We start from the raw sequence: 20,996 nt of genomic DNA on the forward strand, positions 1-20,996 counted from the left end.
AAGGACAGCACATTTTAGAACCACATGTATTGAAATTATGAAATTTACACTAAATATAACTGCCTTTCTAAGCTCCAGTTGTAACTACAATTAATATACCTGGAGATCATTCTGAGGATTCCAATCAGAATCAAAAATTATACATGTATCAGCTGCAGTCAAATTAATCCCCAATCCACCAGCTCTGGTACACAGAAGAAACACAAACCGATCAGAGTCTCTTTTGCTAAATCGATCAATAGCAGCTTGCCTCAGGTTTCCTCTCACTCGCCCATCAATTCTTTCATATAAGTACCTAGAAAATGAAAAAGGAACCACAAGTAAACACTAAGAAACCCATTACAGAGGGTTTTTATTTAGAAAAACAGTAAGTACAAAAGCACAGTTGCCCATTTGTTATTTATAATGTAAACAAGTTACCTTTGGTTTCTACTTACCTCTCATGAATAGTACTGATCTGGACTCAAAGGTGAATGAAGATAAGACACAGGGATGAGATTTAGATATCTAGCTACAACTTTCTTACCTTAACACTGGGGATGTGTGCTAGCAGTCCTGACTTGCATTTATGAGACATTCAATTGGATCCAATAAGGCGACTTCAGGGCTCCCACCACATAACCTGTAACTCAGCCCACCCTTCTGAACCATCTCTCATACTCCCAGAAAGGGTAGCAAAAGTGGAATCTTGATCTGCAAAGCTTTCAGATCCTCCCGTCACCCATTGGCATGAGATCCACTAACAAAATTCCACGTCTCCTTTAGCTTTGAGAGCTAGCCATTTGGCCTTTACTCATACTGATTCTGGTCACAAGCTGCAACAAATTAGATGCGCCAACAAATGACTTATATTCACTTCTAAATCATAAGCCTGTTTAACTGAACTGTACAACAATGATGCCACCAGGAAGGTGAAAAAGAAAACAAAACAAAAACAAAAACAAAAAAAAAAATCTGGTCTCTGACAATTTGACCACAATAGGAAGAACTCCCTCTGTACTAAAACGTATGCTGAATCAGACCTGCAGCATCCTAAAAACACAATTCCTATGATACAATTATAGAGAGCGGACAACAGAGCAGCACCCCCACATTTCCAGAACTCAGTATTATTTCTCATATGGGTGATTTTTCACTATCAAGACCAGTGGTGTAGGCAGATGGAGAGCTAGGTGGGCCCCAGTGTAGGGTGGGCAGACAATGACATGTGGACAGGGGTAGGAGCCATCAGGGTCACCTCTCTATCCCTCTCCAGGCTCCCCTGGAGTGTGCACATAGAGAAATAAATGCCTGGCAAGGGAAATGAGGGAGGCTGAAGAAATGGACACTCTGCCTGTCCCAACACTGCCGCTGAGAAGTGGGGTCAGAGGCTTGCAAAACCCTTATTCCTCAATCCCAGTCCCCACTAGGAGTGCTGGGCACAGCAGGGCTACCCCCCTCCGATTCAGCTCTGTGGTTGGCGCACCAGATGGGTGGAGCAGGATAAGCACTGTGGCAAAAGCAGATCTGGGACAGGCAGTGGGAGGGCCATGGCCCTCCTGTGGCTATGCCCTTGAACAAGGCTCCCAAAGTCAAAGCAAATTATAACACTTTGGTTTTGTAGTGTAAAGTGTGGCAGGGTGTGGCCAGGAGAGGAGAGGCAGGAGTAAAAACAGGGCAGAGACAGAGCTGACAATTAAAGTGGGAGCAGCTGAGAAGTAGGCTGCCCTAAATCAATTAGGGCCAGCTGATCCCACTCAGGGCTACCTTTATAAGCCCTTCTCCATGCAGGGCAAGGGGAGTTTGGAAGGCAAGCAAAGAGAGGGAAGGAGACTTTGAGAAACACCACAGACCACAAAAGAGGAGAGGAGCCTCAGCAACCCGGGGGGCTGGACTGCCCCAATCCTGGGGGGAGGCCTGCAGCTCAACCAGAGACTGTGAGGAACTAGTCAGCCAGAGGAGCCAAACAAAGGAGGGGACTTGCTGCCATGGCTACCACTAGTAGGAGGTGGTACCAGAGGAATCTTCTGGGGAAGTGGCCCAAGGACAGGAGCTGCAGGGGCAAGGGTGAAGGGAGTCACCCCTCACCAGAAGTGGCCATCCAGGGTCCCTGGGCCGGAACCCGGAATGAGTGGGTGGGGACCAGGTTCCCCCCCCAGACTGTCCCCTGCCACAAGCAAGGGTAACGGGATTCATATGGTGGGGCCAGTGGACTGAACGGAGGACCTGAGACCCAGGAATGAGACTGACCCTGCCACACATGCTAAAATGTTCCATCACATATGTGGTTCAGAACTGAATATAAAGCAAAATATAGATAACTGTCTCTTGAAAAATAATTGGACTGTGAGCAAATATTTCTTCTAAAATAAGTTAGTCTTTGTTTACATTTTAGCCTAGTTTATACTTGATTAGATTACTATTTTCTGCAAGGTGTTAAACATAAGCTGAACTGCAATATAATCATCTTTGATTAAGTTGTAAACTTGTAATATTGTTCTCATCTTCTCTCAAGACCAAACAAACTGAAACAAGAATAAAATTACAAGAGGGCCCCCACACCTCCTGCCCTGACCCCCGCCCCTCCAAAAAAAATCTATAAAGAGGCACCACACCTTAAACCATATAAACATTTCTCTGCATGTGATCAGCGGAATAAGCTGCAAAATTTGTATTTAATTATCAACAGGAAGTTTCAAAAGCATTTTTTTTCCTTGTGATCAGCCATAAAACAGCATAGCAGATAATCAACAGACATTCTGTCAATCAGCCATGCTCCAGGTGTCATGCATTCTGTCATGTATTAACTGACAATTCTAAACAAAGAGCAAAGCCAAACAAATTCAAACTTCTGTGACTTTTCAAAAGAATACTCTGCATGTTCAGTTGCTGCACTAATGTATTACCTGCTTTCAGAATAAGAAACAGGGTTTTAAACAATATCAAAGTTAAAACTCGTTTGGTGAACTGAAATCAAGATACAATGAAAGATACGCATTATTAGGAATTCAGTATTTGCTAATCAGTACAGCAAGCACGGGGAAAAAATATAACTACGGTCCTCAATAAAAATGGCATAACAAAGGTTATTAAATATATGAAATGCAAAATCTTTCCCCTATATTTTTGCATACAAAATTTTAGTAGATTGCAATAATTTTTTCCTGGATACTAATCAAAATAATATCACTATTAACAATAGCACACACAGTTTATGAAATATGTAGTGTTCTACCTTTTATGTATAAGGTAGTCCTCCAGGATGTCGAGACAGCGCACCATTTGAGAGAAAATAAGCACCTTATGGCCTCCTGCTTTCATTTTAGGAAGAAGTTTATCAATGAGGACCAATTTCCCAGCCGACTGGATCATTGCTTGTAGGTGGAAATCAGGAGCAGTTGGGGAATGCGTTTCCCTAAACTCCCCAAGGATTTTCTCTTCAGCACCTATCAAATAATAAATATGCAGAGTAATCTCAAAAGAAATGGTTGCTGCTTGTTTTTTTTTATCCACACTATAAGTTAATGATTACACAGTTTGATTACTGCACCCCATTTCACTATTACAATATTCCACATGAAAATGGACTGCAAGCGATTAGGAACAATATCCCAGATGTTACCATAGCAAATCTGGTGGCTGAGCTATATCATTTTGCCTTCACCCACAACTATTTCTGACTTGGGGACAATTTATACCTCCAGATCAGTGGCACTGCTATGGGAACCCACATGGCCACACAGTATGCTAACATTTTTATTGCTGACTTACGTTTCCCTATTGCCCTCCTTTACTTATGCTATATCAATGACATCTTTATCATTTAGACCCCGGGTTAAAGAGATTCTTGAAGAATTCCAGAGATTTCAACAACCTCAACCCCACCATTAACCTTAGCTTTGAACACTCCACAAGAGAGATCCTTGCCATGGACACCACAGTACAAACCACTAATGGCAAAATCAATACCACTCTCTATTGGAAACCCACTGATCGCTACTCTTACCTACACGCCTCCAGCTTCCATCCAGAACATATCACACAATCCATCATTTATAGTCAAGCCCTTAAGATACAACTATATCTGCTCCAATCCTACTGACACAGACCAAAATTTCAAGATCTCTACCAAAACAAAACAGCAGTAATGTAGCACTTTAAAGACTAACAGAATGGTTTAATCAGTGATGAGCTTCCATGGGACAGACCCACTTCATCAGATCAATAGCATTTCAAGTACAGACTGACATCTGTAAGTACAGAGGTCCAAAAAAATTGAAATAAAAACTGACAAATCCCCTCCTTCAGTCCTATGTATTTGATTTGCTATTGATCTGATGAAGTGGGTCTGTCCCACAAAAGCTCATAACCGAATAAATCATTCTGTTAGTCTCTAAAGTGCTACATTACTGCTGTTTTGTTAGAATAAAGACTAACATGGCTACCTCTATGTTACTATTTAAGATCTCTACCAGGCATTCTTAAAACTTAATTACCCACCAGGAGAAGTAAAATAATAGATTGACAGGGCCAGACAAATACTCAGAAATCAGCTACTTCTAGATAGGCCCAAGAAGGTTAACAACAGAACACAACTTCTCACCTACAGCCCCCAACTCAACCCCCTCCAGCCCATTATCAGCAATCTAAAATCTATACTGGAACACAATAATATACTTCACACGCCCTGAGTGAGAGACCTGTCCTTTCCTACATACAACCACCTAACCTCAGGAAAATTCTCACTAGCAACCACAAGCTACACCACAGAAATATTAATCCTGCAACTTTTCCCTGCAACAAACCCCATTGCCAGCTCTGTCCACACATTTACACTGGAGACCATATCACTGGACCTAACCACATCAATTATATAATCAGGGGCTCATATTCCTGTACTTCCACCAATGTAATATATGCCATTGTGTACCAGCAATGTCCCTCTGCTATGTACATTGGACAAACGGGACAATCATTTTGCCTAAGAATGAAAATACACAAAACAGACATTAGGAATCTGAATATGTGTAAACCTGGCAGTGAGCATTTCAACCGAGCACCCCATAGCATTCAAGACTTGAAAGCCTGCATTCTAAAACAAAAAGACAAACACCAGATTACAAAGGAAGACATCTGAATTGAAGTTCGATATTTTACACTTCAGCCTCAGCAAAGATATCAGTTACCTTATGCATTACAAGAACAGCTGCCCTATCTCTGATATTCAGTCACCTCAGGCAGCCCACTTAACAGACACTTGCAAAAAACAGTAACAGAGAGGGAGCCGTGCTAGTCTATATACTATCAAAACAAAAAGCAGTCAAGTAGCACTTTAAAGACTCACAAAATAATATCTTAGGTGAGCTTTTGTGGGATAGACCCACTTCTTCAAACCATAGCCATACCAGAACAGACTCAATATTTAAGGCACAGAGAAACAAAAACAGTAATCAAGGAGGACAAATCAGAAAAAAATGATCAGGTGAGCAAATCAGAGAGTGGAGGGGTGGTGGGGGGAAGCTCAAGAATTAGATTAATTTTGGCTTAATTTAATTCTTGACCTTCCCCCAACCTCCCCTCCACTCTGATTTGCTCACCTTGATCATTTTTTTCTGATTTGTCCTTCTTGCTTACTGTTTTTGTTCTGGTATGGCTATGGTCTGAAGAAGTGAGCCTGTCCCACAAAAGCTCACCTAAGAAATTATTTTGCTAGTCTTTAAAGTGCTACTTGACTGCTTTTTGTTTTGCAATAAAAAATTTTCTTCCCCCCTCTTCCCTTCTGTTCTATGTAGCTGATTCGTCAGTTTTTATTTAATTTTCTTCTATTTTTCTCTTAAATTCTCTTCCTCATAGTTTTCATTTACGAGAATTTTCCAGATCTGAATAAATGGGTCTGCCCCATGAAAACTCATCATGTAATAAATTATTTTGTTAGTCTTTGAAGTACTACGGGACTGCTTTTTTGTTCTCCCTGTTTCACTGTTCACTGAGACAAGTTCTGTGCCCTGTCACCATGCCACTGTTAAGAACAAAAATTAATTACAGCTGTAGCCTGTTAATGTGTGAAGACAGAATATTATCCACAGGAAATAGCTTAAATAGAAATCTTCATAGGAATTCCTCCTTCCCCCACTTGTTGATGTGGTAGCACAAACGGACAAGAAAAGCTCCCTTACCCAGCTTAGGGAGAACTCCCTAGAAATGGTCCTGCGTAAGGCTGTCAATGAAATCCCTGTTGCTGGAGGCATGCTGAGGACTGCAGTTTCACAAGCATATTTGAGGTCAAGAGAAGTGGGTGATACAGAAATTCTGGAAGCACAGACACCCATAGGTAGCCAAGGATGGGCTGTCCAAGCTGAGTAAAGGGTCACAAGGGCATTCCATCCAAATTCACAAAGGAACAACTATAACTTAAAGTGACAGAGCACGATCACACTTATTCATTTATCTTTGGCACTAAATCCTTCAAGGCAAATTTGTATTTTATATAATTCCATCAATGGCTATGGAGTTCACCTAAGTTAAACCTGGTCCAAAAGGAGTAATTCATTTTTCAAATTAGTTATAACAAAAAATAATATTTGGACATCCTGTTTCAGAGACGAGATTTAAGGACCAGCAGGCCTTATACCATATGAAATTTGACTATACCCACTGGAAATAATTTACAAAGATTTCAAAAACATTGTATTAAAAGAAAACTAAATTTTCACACTACAGATTTATAGCTACAAGGGGTCCCCCTTTATATGTCATGGTTAGGGACCATGAATTTGCAATGCAAAGCAGAATGATGTATAAAGGGGAATTTTCCCCCATAAGCATACATGTATATACAGGGGAACACAGACCTCCCACATTCCCGGTGAACTGCTACTCTGCAGGGTGCCCCTGGGGTTCCCCTCCAGGCTCACCAGGCAGCTTGTCGGCCTTGCTGGGCGCCAGCCGGAGCACCAATGGCTCCCAGTGCAGTGAAGTGGTGAGCAGAGCTGGAAGCTGGCGGCAGCCGCCCACCTGCCCCAAGCTGCAGTACCCTCAGCACTTCGAGGAACCCCAAGGAAGCAGCAGGGATGAGGCAACCATGGCTCTTCTCCCCGACTCTCCCCTAGCCACAGCAGCCCCCAGAGCTCCCAGGAACCCCAAGAAAAAGCAGGGACATGGCAGCCACAGCGCTTTTCCCCTGCCTTCTCTGAGCCTCGTGGCAGAGACACGGCAGCTGAGGTGCTTCTCCCCGGCCTTCCCCGAGCCTCAGCAGCAGGGACACAGCAGCTGAGGTGCTTCTCCCCGGCCTTCCCCGAGCCTCAGCAGCAGGGACACAGCAGCTGAGGTGCTTCTCCCCCAAGCCTCAGAGGCAGGGACACAGCAGCCGCAGCGCTTCCCTGAGACCCAAGGAAGCAGCAGGGACGGGGCAGCCGGCCATGTTCCCCCATCTCCCCTGAGGAAGGATGACGTAAGAATGGGGAATTTTTACATCTTTGGCCACAGTATGTCCACAATGTAAGTGTGAAACTACGTACATTGAGGCCACGTATAAAGAGGACCCCCTGTACAACATTCATACACAATACAACTGCAATACTAATTGAGACAAAGACACTGGTAGCTGAAAAATTTGTTTTTTAGAAACTAGAAGAGCATGGAAAAGAAGAGATTACTCACTTTGTGAAGTAACTGAGGTTCTTTAAGATGTGTACCACTCAAACCTTTGACTGGAGATTTTCTGCTAGCTGCATCCATTCAGACCACGAATGTTCCTTGTGCCACCGCTTGCGAGATACCAAGGCTATAAAGCATGTAGGTATACCACCCTCAATTCTTTCTCAACCCAAGCTACTCTTCAGCAACAGTCCAAAGCAGAGAGGACAGAGGGCAGGCAGTGGATCTCCCATAGGTAGACATCTTGAAGAACCACAATTAGTACACAAAGTGAGTAACCTCTTCTTCTTTGAGCAGCGTTCCTATGAGAGCTCCATCACAGGTGACTTCAAGCAATATTCCTAGATAGAAGAAGCTGCTTCAGAACAGTCCAGAACTTAAGTCAGTACTACAGAAAGCGATAAATCAGAGCTGACAGAATGGATCAGGGTATAACGTTTTCAAAACATATGTACTGAAACCCATGCAGCGGCTCTATATATTTTAGCTCCTAGTACATTATTTAGTAATGTTGTAGACCTTGTTTATGATTTGACTGAATGTGCTAATATCAGGGGACCCTGGGGGAAGAGAGTACCTACAGCATTGCAACAAGCTACAGCACATCCAGTTAGCCTGCAAACAGAGATCAAGGACTCCACAGATGTATTTGTGAAGAAAATGAAGAACCTAAGTTACTTCCTAACTTTCTTCATCCTATCTAAGTAGAAGCCAAGAAGCCAATGCCCTTCTAATACACAGAGCATGTAAACAGAATTCCTGTAGAAAATTGTGTCAGCTTTGCAAAAAAACACTGGTAAATGGACAGATTAAGGTGAAAATCTGACAGAATCTTAGGGAAAAATTTAGCAGATGGACATTAAAAGACCCAGTGCTTGAAGAACACTATGAAATGGGAAGGGATCTGACATCAAGGCTCCCATCTCCCTGACCCAACAGCCTACATGATTGCTAATAAAAAAGCGGTCTTCATAGATAAATGCAACAGAGGACTGGTTGCCACGGGTTCAAATGGAAGTTCTACAATGTCACTGACTACAAGGTTAGGGTCCCAGGTTAAGGCAGAGCTTCTACTTTGCAGACAAAACTTTCCTCTAAACAAACCCACACAAAACTGGAAAAGCAAAACACAGAGAATCCTTCTTCTGGAGAATAAAAGGCTGATATTGTGACCAAATGGATCACACTAAATTTATGAACCTAGTTTCTTTAAATCCAATATACAATCCAGGGTGACTCAAAGTGGCATTCATGCTATACCACCACCAATGCAACGATCTCTTCCATTTCTGCAGGTAAATAGTGCATGTTTATCTCTTTCTATTATTCAATTACACCCACCTTATTTTCATTCTAATCCCAAGAATCATTCAGGAGCCACACCCTGAGGCAGGTATTGTCTGTTTGATAAATAAGTCTCTATATGGAAATAAGCATTAGGGAGGCTGAGAACCAAGAACAAATCTTCCTCTAGTGAAAGAATTACAGCTGCCAGAGTTGTCATTCTGAACTTTTCAACCTTTAAAAGCATGTTCAGAAGTCTTGGATGTAAAAATCAGTCTTACCCTTTGTCCTTCTTTGGCACAAGGAAACAGGCAATCCTTTGCCCTTATAAGGTCCTAACTGAAAAAAAAAAAAAACTGGAATAGCCTCAATAAAAGTTAGAGAGGAGTCCATCAAGAGGGATGGAAAAAAGAGAGGGAGTAACTGAAAACAGATATGTAGCCTAATGTTATGAATTCAATGATCTACTTGTACATAGAGAACAAGAAGTCCTGTGGCACCTTACAGACTAACAGATATTTTGGAGCATAAGCTTCATGGGCAAAGACCCGCTTCATCATAGTGATCTGCCTCCAAATGTATTGGAAACAGGTAGTATCCAAAGGAGGATAGAAGGGCTAATGGGAGTAGCTGTCAATCCAGAGAAGCAAGAGGATTCAAACCCAGGACAGGGAGCCACAGAGGGTTGCGCATCTCTCCTCCTCTCTTTCTGAGTAGTTTGTGGATCTATGGAAACTAGAAAACTCAGCAGGATACAAATCTTCAGGTAATCTGTGAATCACTAACCATCACCACAAAGATGGACCTGGCAGCAATGCCCAAAGCATCTCAGGATGCTTGAAGAGCAGTTGTGGCCAGTAAGTCCTCTAAGATGGAGTGGAATTGCTCCCTATCATGTGGTGGCAGATATTCAATAAATGCCATTAATCTGTTATTAGTTGTAAAATTATATTTGACCATAACCACCTGCTATTCATGATCCTGAATTGCAAGACTGCTGATGAATAGGCTGTTTGCCCAAAGAGATCCAGCCTTTTCTAGTCCTACTCATATGGGGTAGACTTAGAGAACAGCCACTTACCCTGTAAAATTATCACATCCACAACTAAACGAACAGGTGGTGGGTAGGAGAACAAATGGTCCAAATATTTGGGGAGAACATAATACCTCTTATCCACCTGCTAACATGTGGATGTCAGGAGTCTGCCCCACCCTCTTAGCCACATCTAGGAGCCCTCCTTGATGAATACTACCACCCTGGAGGATGTTGCTCACTGCAAGATATCAAAGAGCGTGTGTTGTGAATCCTTGATCTCCTCAAGAGCAGTGTCAGTTACCATCTTTATGAGGTCTTGAAACTGCCGAAAATTACTAGCCATGGACAGTGGCAGAGATATATTTGCCTCACCCAGAGGTGGGGATTAAATAAGAGCTTGAAGGGTGCCCTCCTTAATTACTCCAGCTTCCTGCTCCTCAACCATCTCCTCTCGTAGATGAGTTGGTTGGGGAGAAGAGGGGTTGTACAAATCTGGCCTTCCTATAAGACAGTACTGCTAGTCTGGCAAAGCACTGTTGATAGACAGCACAGGGTGCCAGTATGGCCATGGGAGTGGGCCATACAGAAGTGGGAATGGTACACAAGGTTGGCTCCACCACCACCCTTGACAATGAGTCCAATCTTCCTAATAACTTTCAGACAGTAGTTTCTGAAGGGATATGTTGGAGAACCCTGAAAAGAAACAGAGACTGATGGAAAAAGTCTCCCTCAATCTCCTACATTTCACCCAAAGGAGAGGCACCTGCAGAAAAGAGTGGAGAGCCCTGTTGTACTGAGGATGGTGGACCAGAGATTAGGGTCTAGGCACCAAGAGATGCTTCATACCCATGAGGAGTGGAGACTCCAATTCATCCATTAAGAGGTCCCCAGTACAGCTGAACTTGTGTGCTACTAAAGACAGGATTAATACTGATGCCATACCCAAGATCACAGCTGTTGAAGTCAAAAGTACCGATGACGAGGTGTATTTAAGTAGACATTGATGGTATCTGGCACCACTGCTTGCTCAGTCCCAAGAATGCCTCAGGCTAGGGTACAAATGTCTGGACTGAGATCAACAGCACCAGCCCAGGGTGTCTATGCTTGGAGTCTTTATAGGCAGGAGGTACCAAAACTCTATAAGCACTCTCTCTCTCTGCTGTGCTCCCAGACTTTATGACCTGGCTGGTACTGAGGTGGAGACCTTTGAGTCAATGGTACTGAACAGTACTAAATCCAGAGGCTTAGGCTTCTGAGAGCATACCTCACCAGGGACGTGTGTGTGTGTTTCTTCCCCAGACCACACTCCTTAAAATGACTGTGTACACTCAGCTTTTAGGAAACCCTCAAAGTCTTCCCTGTCTTAGTGAAACCCTGCACAGAGGCAAAAGGGGCACTGGATGTGTCTGGAGACAAATGTACAGGGTTGTCTCCTGACCTGACTGAGAAACTGATCAGAAAGAACATTCCATCATCAGTAGCCTGACCTTCATCTCTCTAATATTTCTAGCTCTGGACTTCATTTCTGCAAGACATGGGAGACCTCCAAGCAAGGGGTGCACAGAGTGGCCATCATTCGCAGGTAACAAGTATTAGAGGGGTAGCCAAGTTAGTATGTATTTTCAAAAATGAGAAATCATGTGGCTAGAGAAATCATATAGACTAACAGATATTTTGGAGCATAAGCTTTCCTGAGCAAAGCAATGCTTTTTGTTAGGAGGGGCAATCTTTAAAACTTGGAGAGCCAGGCAGGCACTGCTAGGCAAAGAATAAGCCTCATCCACGGGAGAAAAAAGCACCGTAGAACAAACCTCTCACTGTATATCAAAATAAATATAACTATCTTAATTAACAATAGCTATAAAACCTTTTCTTAACCTTTTCAAAAGTACTAGTAAAGACAAGTATGCTCAAATTGTACATGCCAGCACTCCATCTCCGGCTGAGGCAGTTGAAAAGGAACTGAGTGCAGTCCGCCTGCTCATCCCTGAATAGTCTCACCATCCAGCATGAAATGCCACCTCCCTGCACCCACCTGTAGCTTTGGTATCCAGCCTGAGGAGATGCGTGCCCCAAGAAGGCACAGAGTTTAAAGAGAGAGAGAGAGATGTTGTTTTCAATATGCCAAATAGTTCACCTAAGGCATGGAGTCCCTGCTGTCTGTAAGGCTATTTGTAAGCTAGCTGAAAACGTAACAACCTTTGATTCATCCACCCCCCAAAACAGAACAAAGGAGAGGGTGGAGCCTGGCTGTTTCTGAATTAGAAGCCTGGCAGTTAGAGCGGGTTAGTATGGAGCGGAACAAAGGAGACAGGGTCCCAGGTTTGGGACAGAATGGGAAGGGGACTGGTACCTCCCAAGAGCCCAGGTACTCCTCACTCGTTCCCTGTCATGTTTAAGTTTGCCTCCCTCTGCAAGTCATGAGGGCCATCAACTTGATCCTGTTGCAGAGGATCATCCATCTCGGAGACCCAGACCAGGCAGTGTCTGGATTTGCTATGCCGGGGTTCCCAAACTGCGTCAGAGCCATCAATGGGAAGCACATCCTGATTCACGCCCCAGAACATTGCACAGCTAGGTTCATCAACAGGAAGGTCTACTTCTCCATTGTGCTGTAGACCCTGGTCAACCACCATGGACAGTTCCCGGACATTTACGTTGGGTAGTCAGGCAGGCCACACAACACCCACATGTTCTGCAAATCCAGCCTGTACCAGAACCTGGAGGTGGACACATTCATCCCTGCCATGAGCTGGCAGTTGGGGACACGCAGATGCCCGTGTACATCATGGTAGATGCCGCCTACCCCCTCATGCCACAGCTGATGAAACTATATACCAGCTGGACCCCAGTAAGGAACAGTAAGGAACAATTTAATGAGCCCTTGAACCCCACCAGAATGCAGGCTGAGTGCACCTTCGGCTGCCTCAAGACACAGTACAGCTGCCTGCTGACCCACTTTAACTTGGGGGAGCGCAACATTCTGGAGGCTGTGACAGCTTGTTATATTCTGCGCAACATCGTGGAGGGGAAGGGGTAGCCTTCCTCCTGAGGTTGTGGGAGGCTGCCAGCTGCAAGCCTACAAGCAGCCTAATACAACTGCCATCTGCCAGGTCCATTGGGATAGGGTGCAGATCCAGGGGACCCTGAAAGGGAGCTTCTACCAAGGACTCGAGTAAACCTCCTCAGGGCCCCCCATTGGGAGTCTTCAGGCTTACAACCCTAACCAGTCCCCACCGTGACCCCTCCCTTCATCCCTCTTCCCCTCCCCAAGCCCTTAATAATTAAGCCACTCATTCATGTGTCAACAAAAAACAATTATATCTAACTATGTACAATGTATGTGTGGGGAGGGCGGCTGGGAATGGGGAGTGGCAGGGGTTCTCAAAACTTGGTGTTGGGGGGGGCTTGAGACATGGGGTGGAGGGCCTCAGGACTTGGGGTGGCTTCGGACATGTGGAGAGCTAAAATATGGGGGGAACAGGACCCCAAGCTGTACCAGCCTCAGGATCCCCTCCTGACATGCATTCAGGGGCCCTGTCAGGGTTGGCTGGGTGCTGGGAACATGGGGAACTATGCATGATGGGGGCTGGGGAAGGGGCTGGATTGGCGGGGGAGAATGAGTGGCAGGGGTGAGACATGGCCATTGCCCAGGGGAGCAGGTGAGGAGTCAAAGGCACCTTGCAGGAGGATAGGAGGGTGGAGAGCAGTGGGAGTGCCAGCAGGTGGGTAGGCAAACACGTCCCACCAGACTGTTGTCACTGCCTTGAAGTGGAACATTAGTTGGTCCCAAGGCCTGGGAACACCACTCCATGTTCTCCTAGATTTTGTAAGTCAGCATCCATTGTATCTCCCTCAGTACAGCAACATGCTGGCACATTATGCCCTCCTGGACAAAGGCCCACTTCCTCCAGCTCCAAGGGTGGTGGGAGGAGAGGGCGGTGTGGCTCGGCCTTCAGTCAGGGCTGGTCCAGCTGCACAGAAACACAAGGAGAGAGAGATGGTCAGTCTTTCATGCAGACACAGTCCCTGAGGGCATGCCCTCCACCGTGAGCAGTGACCAACACCCCTCGGGGCAGGGGAGGGGCATGTCCTGAGAGCAAAGCCATATATGGTCTGCACAGTGGGCCTGCTGTGCAGGGGCCCCAAAGTGCCTATGGTACTGTGCTGCCCACTCTTGCCCTGCCCCCGCCCCCCAGATAACATGTAAACAGTGGGGTCCCCTCACGGATGGCAGGGGAGCCAGACACACGGCCCATGACATATGAGCTGTGTGTGCCATCCCTCCAAGTGCCCAGGCTCATGCTGATGCTTCCATCTTTCGTAGGGCCTGTCAGGGCGCAGCCCTCCCCCCCAGGGCTTGATGCTCATCTGGCCTCCTGCAAGCCTGGCAGCAGAATGCCACTCATGTTTGGTGGTTGGCTGCTGGGTTCATGTGATGCACACTAACACTACACATGATTTGATGTGCAGAGACTGCAGCAGGGTGTTCAATCCAAGCTGGCTGAACAACGTTCACACCCCGTGCCCTCTGCGCCTGCTTCCCATGTCCTGGGTGTGTGATGAGCAAGGCACTCACCTGAGAAACCCTCCTCAATACCCAAAGGGGCCCTGGAGGCTGGCTGTGACTGGCTCCAGCATGATGGTAAGGCTTCCTGCCTCCTCCAGCTCTTGCAGCTACCCCTTGCCTGGCTCTCCCTCCTCCTCTGGTACCTCCTCGTCTTGGCTGATGAGGGGGGCATTGAGACCTAAGCCAAGCATCAGGCTGGGCAGTGACGTGAGTTTCTCCCTGCTGCAAAGATATGGTGCAGCCCTCTGTAGTACTGGAGGTTGGGGGTTCTGCCCCCAAGTGGGCCATGATATCCCGGGCCCACACATAGCTCTGGCGCAGCTCCTTAACCTTTGCCCAGGCCTGCTCCAGGGTGTGGAAGAGGTGCCCACATCGCCAGGGCCTTGACCACAGATGTCCGTGTTGCATCTCCTGGCCCAGGGTTCCTGGAGGAGCTCTTCTTCTGCCCAGAGCTCCAGGAAGGCTTAGATCTCAGGGCTGGACCAAGAGAGGGCCCAGTTCTTTGACCCCATAGGTGGGTCCTGGGACTCCTGCGGTTGCTCCCTGGAAGGGACAGGTGGTCTCGGGCGGTTTGTGGCTCAGCCACAACTGCTGGAGGGAGGCTGTGGGGAGCCGCATGGCAGGCTGCTGCACCCCAAACCAGCTTCCCTGCCACTGGGTTCTCTAGCCTCCCTGTGGCTTTAAGAGGGCCTGGCAACAGGAACCATACAGCGCTGATTACTGTGAACAAGGTGTCCACTGGGACGCCTGTGTGGCATCCCAGAGCCCTCCTCTGTTGGCAGAAGACCCTCCATTACATCCACACATGCCTTCTGTTGAGAGATCTCAGAGAGAAAGGCATTCTCCCTCATGGTGAACAGGCTATAGCTGTCGACAAAACCTCTCCATTCTGTTGATTTATTGTCCACAAATCATACTTGCACTGGGGCTGCAGCCCAGATATTGTCAACAAAACCCTGCAGTCTGGAAATAACCTAAGAATAGGATTGCATAAAAGGCAGTTTAGGTGGGACTTTAGGAAAAAACTTTGTGTCAGGACGTTTATGCTCAGGATGGTTAAGCACTTGAACAACTGGCCAGGGAAGTTGTGGAATGTCCATATCCGGAGATTTTTAAACAGTGGGTTAGATAAAACACTGTCAGGGATAATCTGGATAATCCTTAGCCCTGCCATTAGTGCTTGGGATTGGACTAGATGACCTTTTGAGGTGCTTTCTAGACCCAATATTCCAGGAAATATCTTCCGGAGCAGGTGGGCGGGAATTATAAAGTATGTTGTAACAAACTAAAAAGAACCCAAAACATCTTATTCTGTTATCTAAAACAGCATCTGAGAACTGTAAAAACATTTTAGTACCATTTTCCTTCACATATTGTGGAACAGGTTTTGAGTGTACAGAATATATTTCCTTACGAGTAAAGGGGAAAAAATGAATCTAAAGGAATGACAAAACACATGAACATTAAAGTATATTACATATTTGTTTGCAAGAGCCATTCAAAATAAAGATGCTGAATTTCTATTCTTCTTCAGTATGGCTAAATTTTAGAGACTTAATGTTTGCAAATCAAAACTCCATTTCAGAAAATATTTTCAGAATATTACATGAATATCGTTTAAATCAAGAAGTTCAAAATTCAGACCTCATGTAGGCCTGCAGCTACACTACAACTTTAAATAATGTCTTACTTTTAATTTTGTTAGCACTAAAACACAAGACCAAATAATACAGTTCTTACCAAGTATTACAGGTATAGCAATTTCCTGAAATATCTTGAAGAAACCCTACTGAATTATGCACTTCAGGAATTCACTGTATTAAAAATAAAAATGGTTATGTGTTACTTCAGGTCTATGTAACTCAATTAGGAGACAAGAGGAAACCTTGGTAAGTGCTATGTGCATCAATGGACTCTTTTCCAACCATGGGCAAAAAAGAAAATGAACAGTTAACTGGATTTCCCAGGAAATCACTAGGAGGAGAGGTAAGCAAAGCACCTACTGTGCTTACGCAAAAACTCTGTCACTGAAGCTTCACCTACAGGAAGGAAACTTGTCTGCTGACCATATTATACATGAGGACATACCAAAGACCCAAAAACTGTTTAAAAAATTAACTCTCAGAATAACAAGTGACCCTGTTCTGAGGAAAAACAAAAAAGTTGTAATCTCAGAAAAGCTCCGAAGGAGACCAAAGGTCAGAATCTTTGCTGGAGATGAGGTGATCTCTGGTAAGCTTATCAGCATGCTTACATGTGTTTTAAAATGTATTTTCTCTGCAATGTTTTTACCTTAAGAATAAACATGCTTGCTTAGAAACAGCTGTGCAATTACTGAACTGTGGCAATTACGTTGTTTATTTGCTCTGAGGGAAAAAAGGGGAAGCAGACTTACTTAGGCAGTCTGACTCTGCTGGGGAATTCCCAGTCTAGGGAGATTAGCTGTGCATACTGGAAATGTTATGGTCAAGAGGGAGATGCATATCTCAGCTGAGAGAGACAACTGCTGGAGAGCCAGAAAGTTAGGGGGTATCCTTGCTGAACCTATAGAGGGTGAATATAGGTGCTAGTTCCCTAAAAATGACATAAAGCAAGAAAGTATATCAACTGAAAAAGTCAGACTTTTAATTTGCAATGTTTTACCTTTGATAAGATATGGGTGATTGCAGCACTTTCTGAGTTCCATCATAGTGTTAACAAGATTGGGTACATTAGTTTGGCCAGCTCCTTTTGACAAGAATGCAAAGTTCTTCTCCAGAATTGCCCGATAATATTTCTTCTGGATATTCGTTAGTTCTACTTCAATTATAGTTTCTTCCTTGGGAGCTAACTTTTTCTCTACATCTTCTTTCAATCGTCTCAGCATCATTGGTTTCAGGATAGCTTGTAGCTTTTGCACCTGAAGAAAACATACATACATAGATATCTTATTAACTGGAGCATATGCAAAAGCAACAAACCAGCTTAATTTAACATATTTACAATCTATATTACCTATTTGTTAGATTTATGTGAAACATTTGCCTACAAGGAACATATTCTCACTTTCAGAGATAAGTCATCAGGGTAATTTTAAGGTGCTCTGATCCCAAAAAGAAATCTTTTAGCATTTGCTAGCAGACAACATGGGTCTCAAAGATAGATCACTTAGATGTCATTTAACCTGACTCTTTTATTATTCATAGCCACACAAGTCATTATTTAAACTGAAAAAAATCCTTATCAAATAAATAGCAAAAGTATTTCTACAGGTTATGCTTTCATTTTTCTGTATGTTTGTTCTGTACATCAAATTTGTGATGCCAAGAACACTTAATTGCAATTCCAATCTGAAGAGTTGATTTGTGTGATGGTTGATGGTAAATAAGCACAGTCATACCCTGAGATACGCCCATTCAGGTTACGAGAATTCAAACTTATGAGGAGTTTGATTTAAAACCTCTACTTCGTTTTACAAGGCGTTTCATCGAATTTATGAGGACCGACGCATCTCTCCGCAGCGCCCAATGGAGGTTTCCCGGAGCCCCCAGCCCAGCCTTTACGTGTGGCTGGTCTGGGTCTCCGCCTCAGCACTGCAGAAGCAGCGCGCCCTGGTCTAGCTGGCGTCCGCAGGCTCCCAGGTACTCCCGCAAGACATGGCTGCTGAGAGCGCAGCTCATCCCAGCCCCACCCCTGTTGCTCGCCCCCCGGCCTGTGCAGCTGTGCCTCCGGCGCCACTTGCCACCTGCGGCACTCCTTTGCATTTAGCACCTCGGCCACCGCCAGTGGGGCCTCTCTGTCGTGCAGCCCCGCATGAGTGAGGCATTGCCCCTCACCAACCGGGGGCGCCCTGTTCCTGCCTAGCTCCCCATGCAACCAGCCCCTGGCACTGCCCCTTCCCCGCTTAACCTAAGCTGAGCTCAGGCCAGGCTGCCTTCCTGTGCCCTGCTTGCCGCTTGCACCAGCCCCACTTCTGCAGCCACGGGCAGCTACCCGGCTTTGCACCCCCCTCCCAGGCGCTCTTCGATTTCCGCTTCCCTGTCTCTGCACCTGGGACAGCCCCCCCGCCCCGGGCTCTGCTCCCCAGGCCGCACTACCTACTAGTTCTTAAGTGTATGGTGTGTAATAGCCGCAAAAAAACTTAACAAGAGCAGGTAAACAGAGATATGATAGAGTAATTAATGAAGGGAAAATGCCTTGTTAGGTTGTATTATGATAACTAATATTAACTAGTTAAGTAACTGTTTATTATAATGGGATTTGGTGTTGTTTTAGCATAAATAGGTGTAAATTTTGAGGCTCAAGAACACATAAAATGTTTTGCCATTGAAATTAATGGAAATTACATTTTCGACTTACAAGAATTTGCCCTAAGAGGAGTTTTTCAGGAACGAATTATCCTTATAAGGCAGGGGAAGACTGTAACCTAAGTACCTGAATTACACTGGCATTGACCACTAAAGGGCAGTGATAGCAGAAAGTATTTAAATATAATCTATTTACAAACAATGCTATTAAAGAAAAAAATTACAAACAAACCCTCCACCCCTCAAATTATTCACTCAAGTTCTTATTCTGCAAGTAGATAGATAAATCGTTTACATGTATTACCTGCTCCTCTGTTTTAAGGTCCCCAAATTCCTGCATGAATGTAGATTCAGCAGGAAAACGCAAAGGTTCCAGAAAATGAAGAAGGCTAAATAGTTCTTCTACTGTGTTCTGCAGTGGTGTGCCTGTCAACAGTACTTTGTGCTCCTATATAAAGACAGAGGTGTTACATAAAATTCTTATGTGCACAGTTAACAAAACGTTTATTTTTTATTTCAGTACACAGGCACCAGTGATTGGATGGTTTATAAATAGAAAAAGCATCAGAGAGCAAACTATTTGACAGCCATAATTTTCTTTGAACTTTACAATAATATCATATGCCCAGCTGTCTATGGCTAAAGGTGTTATGTCAAAAACCTTCAAACTACATTAATAACCTGCAACCTTTACAGACGAGTAATAATGAAATGGTTATACAGTTTATTTCCCTCTTTCTAATATTCATACATGCATCTCTCAATAATTATTTGAGTTAATAGTATAAATAAGAATTAAACAACTGTGGTAGTACTGTGCTTCTGACAGAAAACAACATCTCATGCTTCACAGTAAAGCAAAAACTATGAACTCAAAAAATCCATAATGCGCCTAGTCATTTGTGCTTTATATACATTAGTGGTCTTTGGCAATCAATTCCTTTTAGAACCTTGCAGATGATCAGGCACTGGCCTCAGGCATATGGTACTACAACTTGTACATCTTAAATAAGTAAACAAAAAACATTATAACCAATATCATCATCCAGTTTCTTTTAAAAGGTGTTAATATTTGTGTACATTAAGAAGTTGAAAACATGATATAAATGAGGAATATTTCCATTAAACCTGATTCTAAGTACAGTAAACTATCACAAACAGCTCTAGCAAAATAGGTTCTGCTTACAATATACACAAGTTGCATTTCAATCCCTCAAAAAATACAGAAAAAGATTTTTGAAAGCTGTACAACTTATGCTGAGAAATCAATTAGTAGTGGAATAACAGAACTTTCATAGACTGCCCACATAAAACAACACTAACAATAAAGCAGCCTTATAATTTATTGTAGTATTCTCCTTAACAGGAAAGAAATCTCATTAAAATGAGTAAATGAAATGCAGCCACTCACAAGATTCATGAGTTTGAGTCCCTCTAGGAGTTTGCAATTTTTATTCTTCAGCCTGTGTGCTTCATCAATAATAACACACCGCCATTCAATTGCATTTAGTTCTGGACAGCCACCAAGAATCATTTCAAACGTGGTGATAATAGCTTGGAACCGGTAAGTATCTCGAATTATACGCCCCTGGAGATTTATTAACAAACATAACAGTTTGTCACATTATCTTGAATCTTCTCATTTTTCATTCTCAAGTGGCCAGTTTTGCTACTGAAATATTATCCAGTTGTGCTTTAAACCTTAAGATACAAATGGTTTTTATCTTGTCAGAGACTTGCTACCATTGTCTAAGTCTATAATTAACATTAAATGAATAATGGTCCATCTTCAGTAATGCTAAGTTGTTACACAGATAATAACTTTCTAACCTATTTGCATTCCTTTCCAATCATCACATGCCCTATCAAATATAAGTGTTTACATAACAGACCATTGTTATTATGTAGACAAAAGGTCTATCTTAACCATCCACAAAATGGAATCTAGCCAGCCAACCACAATACTGGATAGGACATCATTGTGCACTAGTACATAAACAAGCAAAATATAGTCCTAGTTCAAATCCGGCCTCTCAAAGTTTTGGATCCGGCTTGCCATGATACCCTGGGCCAGGAGGGTCCTCAGACAGGCTCCCTGCCTGTGAATTCCCCCCCCGCCACGACTCAAAGTGGTTAGCTGTGGTGGCCACTGTATGTATCTCTGCAGGGCACATGCCCCATGGTG

General features: G+C 44.1%; 1 protein-coding gene across 14 annotated transcripts in view; it reads right to left on the bottom strand.

The window, feature by feature from the left end:
* CHD9 (chromodomain helicase DNA binding protein 9) overlaps window positions 1-20,996 on the bottom strand; it is a 312,438-nt gene that overhangs the window by 116,156 nt on the left and 175,286 nt on the right. For all 14 annotated transcript variants that reach the window (XM_075008394.1, XM_075008399.1, XM_075008398.1 and 11 more), the window contains 5 exons: window positions 20,223-20,399; window positions 19,116-19,259; window positions 17,169-17,424; window positions 3,215-3,425; window positions 100-295 (listed from right to left, as the gene is read on the bottom strand). In XM_075008394.1, coding sequence (XP_074864495.1) covers window positions 100-295; window positions 3,215-3,425; window positions 17,169-17,424; window positions 19,116-19,259; window positions 20,223-20,399 — 984 coding nt within the window. The remainder of the gene's footprint in view (window positions 1-99; window positions 296-3,214; window positions 3,426-17,168; window positions 17,425-19,115; window positions 19,260-20,222; window positions 20,400-20,996) is intronic.

This window comes from Carettochelys insculpta, chromosome 14 (genome assembly GCF_033958435.1).
Source record: "Carettochelys insculpta isolate YL-2023 chromosome 14, ASM3395843v1, whole genome shotgun sequence".
NCBI classification, from domain to species: domain Eukaryota; kingdom Metazoa; phylum Chordata; order Testudines; family Carettochelyidae; genus Carettochelys; species Carettochelys insculpta.